The 10171-nt window shown below is 43.2% G+C and overlaps 1 protein-coding gene and 1 long non-coding RNA gene across 5 annotated transcripts in view; one reads left to right on the forward strand and one right to left on the reverse strand.

The window, feature by feature from the left end:
* WAPL (WAPL cohesin release factor) overlaps positions 1-6197 on the reverse strand; it is a 77385-nt gene extending 71188 nt beyond the window's left edge. For 3 of the 4 annotated variants that reach the window (XM_082406714.1, XM_082406715.1, XM_082406712.1), the window contains exons 1-2: positions 5752-6196; positions 2544-3064 (exon numbers count right to left, since the gene is read on the reverse strand). In XM_082406714.1, coding sequence (XP_082262840.1) covers positions 2544-3042 — 499 coding nt within the window. In that variant the 5' untranslated portion in view covers positions 3043-3064; positions 5752-6196. Of the gene's footprint in view, positions 1-2543; positions 3065-5751 lie in introns of all 4 variants that reach the window. The other variant, XM_082406713.1, reaches the window with a different exon arrangement.
* A 139-nt stretch (positions 6198-6336) lies between these two features.
* On the forward strand, positions 6337-9848 carry LOC309635478. The gene is made up of 2 exons (XR_014248846.1): positions 6337-6481; positions 9466-9848. It is a non-coding gene; the product is annotated as an uncharacterized lncRNA (long non-coding RNA).
* Positions 9849-10171: the final 323 nt, after the last annotated feature.

Here is a 10171-nt window from a genome sequence, read left to right on the forward strand (position 1 = left end):
ATGTATAGAAGTATTCTCAGAACTATAACCAACTTATAAACATGAACTTATAAAGGGTTTATAAGAACAATAACTTTTACATCTTAGGGATAGGATAAGACCATGAGAATTAAAAGCACTCCTTCAAAGTTCCCTTCTTATCCTACAGCAAGCTACCAGGGTTGCTGCAGCTCTGGATGGGCGAGGGAGAGGAGAAAGTAAGAAATACTTATAGTGCTACACCATTCCCTTCCTACTAAGGGTGCCTTGTGAAGAAAGAAGGAAGAGGAACAAGATGTTCTTGAACATCTATTTTCTCTATTTTAGTATATATTTTCCCCTCACAAACCCATTATAATGGAGTTTGGCTTCCCAGTCAGTCCACAGTATCAGCACCAGAACTACAATTTAGCTACATTATACTGGGAAGCTAATACCTCATTTCTACAGAACATTATGTTTCCAGTTCCCAGTGAACAACTTCAAATGGCACTCTGGATATATATAGATGTAACATGAACAAAACTATATAAGCAATTGCTGCCTATGAATATTTCACTTCCAAGTTCCTGTTCCCCCTGCAAGTAAACATTTATCCTATTGATGATACCCTCTGCCTGCCAGTGATGCCCCCCTCTCCTCCAAAGACAGCACTTGGGGAAGTTTGTGTCTGCACACCTTGACCAGTTTCACCACTTCCCCAGCCTCATCTTCCCTCCTCCAGCCTATCTGCCCCATACTGAGGATTAGAACACTGGATAACTGACTGGAACAGCATTCCCAGAGCCTGGCACAGTGAAGGACACAGAGTAGGTGCGTGTTTTGAAAAAAATCAATAAATGAATCTCATTCCAATTCTGCCACTACCCACACTTGGACTGTTCATCTTTTTGAGTCTCATCTATAAAACAAGGAAAGCTGAATTAAAGTTCATTTTGGCTCAATGGTTCTATGATTAGAATACATTTTTAGGAGCTGATCTGGGAAACAGCTTTTACGCTCTGTTTTCTAATGAAAATTTAACCTAACCTTAATTTATGAACAATGCTTCAGGAGAAATGTAGGCAAAGGATAAGAAGAGCCAAATCAGAATTAACCAGGAGGACAAGGGCATGACAGTAACAGCTGGCTCACACTCTCATCCAAGGGTGAGAAAAAGAGTGAAAAATGTTCAGGATTTTTTGTAAAACTATGCGAGGCAAAGTATTTGAGGTGCCTTATAGTAAGCCCCCAAAGGACAAATTCCTCTCCAGAATTCAGAAATAGGAAAGTTTTGTCTTTACCTCCTTTTAAAATATGAGCTCTCTGTAATTTTTTCTTTTTTTTTAAGGCCGCGCAGCAAGGGGGATCTTAGTTCCCTGACCAGCGATCGAACCCGAGCCCCTTGCAATGGAAGCGCAGAGTCTTAACCACTGGACTGCCAGGGAAGTCTCTATGTAACCTTTTATTATCACTAAATTTTGCCAGGAAGTCAAGAACTAAGGTTTGTTTTAGACCACAGTGCGATCCTTATCCTATTGCTGATAAGGCACGCAGGTTGTCTCCCTTGCCATCTCCAATCTAAGCTCTTCAGTCTTTTAGTTAATTGCACTTTTTATCATTTATTATTGTAAGTCTTAAATCCTTTACAAAAATGAGTTAGGGGTACAACTGATAAAATACATTGTTTTAAGAACAAACACTAGATGCCAAGTTTACAAATTAACATTTTAAAAATACAACTGGTTTTGTGGATGAAAATCTATTAATACAAGTTGCTACTGGCACCAGACTCCAAACTAATTTCAATTTGCTCAATTCTTTGTTTCCACTCCATACTTCCTTAATCTTCCTAGTTTTGGAAGAAAGTCTAACACTCTTAAACTTAATCCTCATTGTAAATGCTCATCTCAGTTTCATTATCAGTAACCATCCAAATCCTCCACAGTAATAGAAATGAGATACTGTGCAATCCCAACACAACAAAAAGAGATGTTTCTTACTGCAATTGGAGCTAAGGATTAATGAAAGATCACTCCCAAAATGTACTGTGAGTACAGTCTGGAAACATTAATTTCCAAGTTGCTTAAGTAAAATTTCAACTCCTAATTGGTTTCTTTAATTTCTTAAATCGCCTCTACAAAATTATCTTTGGTCCCCATTAATTTTTTTTTTAATTAATTTATTTATTTATTTTTGCTGTGTTGGGTCTTCCTTTCTGTGCGAGGGCTTTCTCTAGTTGTGGCAAGTGGGGGCCACTCTTCATCGCGGTGCGCGGGCCTCTCACTATCACGGCCTCTCTCGTTGCAGAGCACAGGCTCCAGACGCGCAGGCTCAGTAGTTGTGGCTCACGGGCTTAGTTGCTCCGCGGCATGTGGGATCTTCCCAGCCAGGGCTTGAACCCGTGTCCCCTGCATTGGCAGGCAGATTATCAACCACTGCGCCACCAGGGAAGCCCCCCATTAATTATTAACGCAGAAAAAAACCCCAAGAGGTGTAATATTTCAGAATCTAAATCAAAATCATTTAACTAAATGGCTTACACAAAGCTCTCCTGGCTCAGAATAAAGAAAATCAAAACTTACCTGAAGTCATTAATTTAGCACAGCTACTTCTGCTTGCATCATCGTCTAAGACACGGTTTGTGCTCTTTTCTTTCCCAAGCAAAGTATCCTCCAAACGTAAGCATTTATCAGATACAACACTGTCTTCACCCATCACATGACTAATTTTGCTATTAGTTTCAAGTACAGAAGTGACCTCTTCCAGCTGAGCAGCTTCACTAGATTCTGAATAAGAGGAACCTTTACCCTGGGCTAAATTCTTTGAAGAAACTGGTAGAGACTCATCATCACTGTCAAATCCAAAAGGATCTCCAGTATCTTCTTCTTCCATCTTAGGTTTCTTCGGAATTTCTTGGATATCCGGTTTGAAATTGGGCCTCTTCTGTCCTAATTTAGCCATAAATGTGGTCTCTCCCCACTTTGTGCTAAGGGTGGTCCGTTTGTTGGAAAAGACTTCATCAAACTTTGAACTGCCATTTCCTCCTTTCCTACTGTATGTTTTCCCAAATCTGGATGTCATTTTGACACCTGTTTCATATTCTCTGTGGAAAAAAAAGTAAGAAAATATATAATCACCAAATATTTAACAAGTAAATATGGCTTTTCTCCCCATGTGGCTTTTCCACGTTCAAGGTACAAATCTTTAAAAACAGTTAAATAAATAAGGGGAGGGAGTATAAAGAGAGGGGCTCATTTTTTACTCTACATACTTCTGTTAATCTTTTTTACGAATACATATTCATATGCTACTTTCAGAATAAGAAAGCCTAACAACTAACCAATTTATAATATAGCATTCACAAAACCAACTTATAGTGGAACACTGATTTCTTTAAAAGTTTGAAATTAATCTACTTACTATTCTCATATCACTTTTACCATAAAAAATAATCTGAATAGGTTAATTACCCTTAATATAAAATCTTAAGCACAAAATGTTAATTTTTTTCAGGATTTTAGAGATGTCAAATAATTGACTAAATATAGTTCTTTGAAACTTCAGAGCACTTACTCATATAAGGGGGAAAAAGTCAGAAAAATGGTGCTATTTTCTCACATATTAGAACCTGCAGCTTTTAACCCATCCTTAAAAACCTGATTTTTGGTCTAATGTAATATGAACTATGACTTGAAAAATATTCCTTACTTGGTCATCTCCCTTAGTGCACGAAACCATATTTCTTCTACCTTCCTTGTCTCCATAGTGCTGTGCTCATTTGCTGGAGCTAGTGAACTCCAGCATATTACACTGACTGGTCCATGGATTATTAAAAGAAGCAACAGAAACATGTAACTTTATTTTCCTCTTCGCTTGAAGATAGGATAAATTGATTCACCTGATTTATCTACATACTAAGTACTAGGACAAAAATATTTCAGGACAGTAAATCAAGAGTCAAACATTTTTAAAACAAGTTAAAGTACTTCTTAAACACTATCAATCCTCATCCATTTCTTACACAATACAACAATCAGAATGATATTTTGACCTATACTTCTCAAAGTTTTAATTTGTAGTTTATGTTTCCCTTTATCAACTTAAATTCTCCCAATTTATAGGGAATCCCTATAAACTCAGTTTGATATATATATGTGTGTGTGCATATATATATCCAGTAAAGGAATTTCCCCTCTAATATTTTGGTTAGAAGCCAATTCTAATTGGACAAAATAATACTTAATTTAGTCATCATACACATCTGCTTTAAGAGAAAATAATTTGTAATTTGTTTGAAGACCTTTTAACATGTCACAAAACTTTTTCCTTTGGGAAATCTATTTCCCCTTCTACTGTAGATTTACACTAAAAAATCTTGTCTTTCTTGTTAAGTATAGCTAAAAAAACTAAGTATATTTGGCAGCTACAAGAAACACAAAATAAGTCATTTCTTTTCATTCCTCCTTGGATGTAAAGCCCTGATCTACAGATCTACATTTACACATACACCAACAAAGCTGGAATGTTTTGGATACACTAACACGGTAATTACCTAAAAATGCTGACTAAAGGCCAAACCAAAAATCTAGACTTGGGCTACTTTAGGCCCATACCAGAAAAACTCATGGCAAAAGTGGTCTGAGAACCATAAAGCATTCACTGTTACAACTTGAAAGTGTGCAGATGAATATTTGATATTAAGGAGTGAATTATTTTAAGTTACAAGAAAATCATGCTTATGTTTTTTTAAAAAAACCCATGTCTTTGACAAATATATACTGAAATACTGATGCAATAATGTCAGTGATTCTCTAACTTTAAAGGGTGTGGAATGGAAAGTGCATAGATGAGAAAAATATGGTTTAGAGTTAATAACTGTTGAATCTGAAAGATGAATACATGGGAGTTCATTATACAATATCCCCTACATTTGCCTGTCTTTACAGTTTTCCACGTCTTTTTTTTTTTTTAAGTCACTAGACAAACTGTTGTGATGGCATTATCCAAGCCTCGAGTGTAAAGTACACAGAAATTCAAAAACAAGTGTGTAGACGTATGTGACATTATATTTTCAGTATACTTCAAGAACACAGGCTGTCTTGCTCAGGCTTCAAACTCCAAAGATTACCATAACCAAAAAGGAAAGAATGATTCACAAGTAAGTCTTTTCTGTCGGTGGGCCTTTGCCCCAGCCCAAAGCCAGGTCGAATTTTCTGGGAAGTGCGCTGGGATAAAAAGTCCTCACACTTAACCCCCAAGCAAATCCAGCGTCTTTCACATCTCCAAGGGCTTAGGGGCTTCCACGACGGAATGAAAGCCGGAAAAGCCAAACCTCATCACCCAGAAATCCTCACCTGGGGGCGGCGGTGAGCGAGGAGGTGGCGGGGAGAGGCGGCCCCCCTCCCGCTGGAAGCTCACGCAACTTTTCTCCTCCCCACCCCCACCTCCCAGGAAAGGGATGTTGCTTCCGACGCCCCGGAAGCCTCTGCCACCGAATCCCCAGGGCAGTGGAAGGCCTCAGTGGCGGCCAGGGGCGGAGGAAAGACGGCAAAAAATTCCGGCCTGAAACCAACGCACTTGACCGCGCCTGGGGAGGGAACTAAATCAGCCGTAGCCCCCGAAAGAACTCAGAATAAAGGGGAAAAGAGTTCTTCAGATTGTTCCCCTACCCAACTTCCTCAGAGGCCGGGTGGGTGAGATACAGAGACTTCCATCACCCCCTCCCGGACCCCTGCCTCCCCCACCCTCGGCAAGCTCCGGGCCTAGGCAGCCACCCGAGACCTCACTTACCCTCGGCGCCTGGAGGGTGCTTTAGCCTCGGGCCGCCTCCGCTTCTCCCGCTCCCAACAGCCCACGGGCGGGCGCCGGAGCCCCGCGCGGGAGAACGGGGCCGGCTGGTGAGCGAAGAGAAGCAAAGGGCTCCGCCACCGTCAGAACCCGCGACTCCGCTCTCGGTAAATAGGAAACCCGGTGGAGGGGGGGAGGAGCGGCGGCACCGCAACTTCCCTCCCCACCTCGAGCGCCGCCGGCCGGGCCCGGGCCTAGGCCTCCCTGGCTGCCGCCGCCGCCGCCGGAGCTGGTACCAGAGCCCGCTACGTGCCCCCGATGGGCCGCCGCCGCCTCCTGCGCCGCCGCTTCCGTCGGTGAATGGTCAGCGCTAGAGTTTGAACAGGGCCCTGAACCATCTCAACGCCATTTGCGCTCCCGGCCCCCACCTCCTTCCTCCAACAGCCGCTCGCTCCGTCACTCCGCTTCCCACAGGCCCCGCGCGGCCGCCCGACCCCGCAGCCAATCGCGCGGCTGCTTACTCAAACCGCCGCGCAGGCGCCGCGCCCCGCATGCTCCGGCGCCCGCCATTGGGCCGACCGCGGGCCCCGACGGGAGTTGTAGTCCGAGTCCTCGAGGTCGCGGTGCTGAGAACTCGGCGCGGGAGCTGGCAGCGGGAGGAGAGGTTGCGGCGGACACGGGCGGCCCGGGCTCCGGAGCCAGTTCCAGCTGCTGGTCCTGCCGGGAGACGCAGGTGCCACGGGGGAGGGCCGGGGGCGCAGTGCAGGCAGCTGTGTCAATCGTTTCCCCTCCAGGGACTCGCCGGTGTCTGGGGACGGTGGGTTGTACAGCTGCGCCGGGCCTGCTGGGGTCGCCTCCTGGGAGCCGGCCGGGAGGCTGGGAGCTCGCGGCTCCGTGCGGCCCTCGACCAGTCCTGGCCGGTGCTGTCCCGGCGCAGTTAATGACAGCGGGAACGGGGAGGCCCAGGGAACTGGGCACCCGATCCACGGCCGTGGCCTGGAGCGATGTCGGCTCGGCTCTGTATTGTGCCACCTGTATCCCCTCGGTCCTTACCTTCGTAGTTCTTTCTCCCTCTGTCCGTCCCGAACCCGTTAAAAGTGACCCCTGAGAATATTGGATGGTATTAAGGAATTATCGTTAACCTTGTTGGGTGTGATGACAGTAATGTGGTTATGTGAAGGAGAGAAAGAAAAAAAAAAAAAGACGAAATACTAAAAGTTTTGACAGATAAAATGATCCGGTGTCTGGGATTTATTTTAAAATAACTCCTACAAAAACTGATGGAAGGAGAATAAAACAAGCCAGTGGTGTGTTTTTCATTGCTGATGCTGTGTTATACACGGACTCATTCCAATAGATCTACCTATATATCTGAAATTTTCCATAATAAAAAATTTAATGAACCAGTGATTGCCTCTGGGGAAGACAGGGAGGTGGCAGATGATGGGAGATCATTTACTTTTCTTTATACACCAATTTGTGCTGTTCGAAGTTTTTTCTGTATCAATGTATTACCTCTTCAGAAACTCGGAAAGTTTTAGTTTTCCTTTTTTGTTTTTAAGGCTGCGGAGGGAAAACCACGTTAATAGTAGCACAATTGGTTCCTCCTAAGAGATGTACATGATTCTTTGGGCTCGGATGGCACTGCTGTTAGGTGGGCGGTGAATGGAGATCCACTTGGGAAATTAGAAAACTACTAATTGAAAAGCCCGCCTCTTCCTCCACAAAAGGCAATTTGCTTTTAATGCACCGGAAGTTACCAAACTCCTCCAATATATTCGGGCAGCTACAAACAGAAAACATAGTTCAGACATCCTGTAGCCCTTCCCAACGGGAATTTAAAGTGGATTTTAGTCTGGCTGAACTGTTTTACTTTTGCACAACTGCTTGCAAAATTTACATTCCGACATTTACATTTCCCAAATATATCAATACTTGATTGTTTCAAAACCAACTTTTTTCTCTTTTTTTTTGGCTTAAACAGTAGAAATTTATTTCTCACATTCTGGAGGCTAGGAAGTCCAAGATCAAGGTGCAGGTTGATTATCTTCCTGGTGAGGACTCTCTTCCTGGCTTGCAGATGGCTGCGTTCTTGCTGTTTCTTCACATGGTAGAGAGAGATCATTTGTGTCTCTTCATATAGTGGTTCTACCCTCATAAACTATAACCTCCCAAAGGCCCTACCTCCAAATGCCCTCACATTGGGGTTAGGGCTTCACTATATAATTTTTTTTTTTTCCAAAACCAACTCAAGTAGCTTATTCTAATGGAAGTTGTAATGAGTCTGCGTGTTCCACGGCATGTGACTTTTATTTGGGTCAGTTTTGTCTTTTTAAAAATTGGCATAGGATCTCGTTTTATCAGTGTGTTTGAAGACTGCCAGCAGAGGTGCAAGCTGCACTTACTATAATTATTTAGATGACATGGTGGTGGGTGCTAATTAAGGGGTAATTATCGTCAGAGGCAAAGGCTAAGATCAAAAAGCTGAAAATGGTGGGGAGACAGTTGCAGGATCTTTTTGTAAAAGGGTGCTGTGAACCCTCCGGGACCAAATGATGCCCTCACAAATCCCATTATGCCCTGGCCTGGCTGGTGTTGGGGACTTAGCTTGGTCAGTGACTCTGCATGAAGCTGAAGTGGAAAAGTAAAATTTTTAAAGAAATAGCTAGTCCGTGAAGCTCCTTTTGAGGGTTTTTGTGTGGTAGTTGTGTTAAGTAATGGAACTTAATGTTAAATTCTTGCTACTCCAAGAGTGACCCCCAGCATAGTCAGAAACTGGAAGCTTGTTGGGTAATGCAAGAATCCTTGTCCCCTCCCCAACTCCCCTGAATCAGAATCTGCACTTTAACAGGATTCCCCCAGGTGATTGGTCCACATGTTAAAGGTTAACAAGTACTGTTTTAAAGTATACCCATAGCGTTTGACAGTAATCTAATTCTTTTTGTTAGGATGGGGGAGAACATTAAGAACCTACTATGCATCAGATATGATATCAGGCTCTTGAAGAAGTCTTCATTTGCATCTCTACCTGTTATCTTTATTTTACGAGTGAGGTAATGGAGACAATGGAGACGTTGGCATTTGCTCGAGGTGTTGTAACTAATGAGGAAATCAAACTTTTTCTTAAGCATTCAGGACCCATTATTACTTTCAGATCTTCTTGAATCCAGTACATGATTTGAAAAATAAATTGTGTCTGTGTGTTAAGTCTGTGGAAGCTTGGTGTATGAATACTGAAAAGAGCTGTGCTAGGGCTCTCCACCCTCATGTGTCCCACACTAAAGACAGGAGAACCTGCCCACTCCAGGGCCCCTGCTAGAGGAAGTTCAGACTGTGGATCTGCAAGCTGTACCACCACTTTACCCTTTACCTCCCTGGTTCCACTGAGGCTAACAAATGCTCTGAAGGCTCCACCCCATTCCCTTGCCATGGCCCCGAGTTCCATACCAGAGTGAGCGAACTGGATTCCAGTGTGGATAACACATGGGCAAGCAGCTTTTTGGGTTTTTTTATATTTTAATTGCTTTTGTTTTCTTAGTTCCCTCAGCTTATACTCCTGCCCATTCCCCATCCCCACCCCCTAGGTTGGTTCTCTTCACTTCATTTGAATCTGCGCACATACACACCCAGTAGGTGCTTTTTTCTTTGCTAGAATGCCGCTATGCAAAGCTCTCAGATGTCTGATTTTTTTCCTATTAAATTTCTTATGTATTTCAGAAACTGAAAAGGATCTGAGGCAAGCGTGTACCCTTTGATGCTGCAGGCTGTCCCTGTATGCTGCCTAGAGGAGCACAGCATCCCCACTACCTTGAGTTCCACTCAGATGGACTCTAGCTGAAAAAAGAAAATCCCAGAAAGAAAACTAATAGAAGAATCTATTCTGCCGTTGTTGTGCCTTTGTTTTAGCCCAGACATGGGAACTGTCAGAACTGGAGTTGCTAAAGAGAGCTATGCAGTCTTTTTCTGATAATGTGTAGTAAAATGTACTACAACTTATATAATTCAGTTCCAAGAACTAGAGGTCAGAAATTACCACATCGGCTAGAGGAAATTTTTCCTTTTCATGGAATGTGGAATAAAATTATAAATCATACCCTTAACATTGTAGTGGTTGTATTACAAGATGTGGGCCCCGCCCTGCCTTTATCCCTCTGACACTCCCCAACCCTTCTCTGTGTTCCGAGGAATATTGGGCTGATAGGACTTTTTCAACTAATCTCCCCCTGACTAGCCTATTTTAAATTGTAACACACCCACTCTCAAATGTTCACTATTCCCCCCCTTATTTTTCTTCAGCGCATTTATCTCCTCATCCAACATATCACATATTTTGCGTGTTTATCTTCCGTATGAGGGCAGAGATCTTTGCCGGTCTTGTTTTTTGCTGTATCCCTTGCACCTAGAAGAGTGTGTGGCACATAGT

The sequence above is a fragment of the Balaenoptera borealis genome (assembly GCF_965194805.1).
Source record: "Balaenoptera borealis genome assembly, chromosome: 10".
NCBI classification, from domain to species: Eukaryota; Metazoa; Chordata; class Mammalia; order Artiodactyla; family Balaenopteridae; genus Balaenoptera; species Balaenoptera borealis.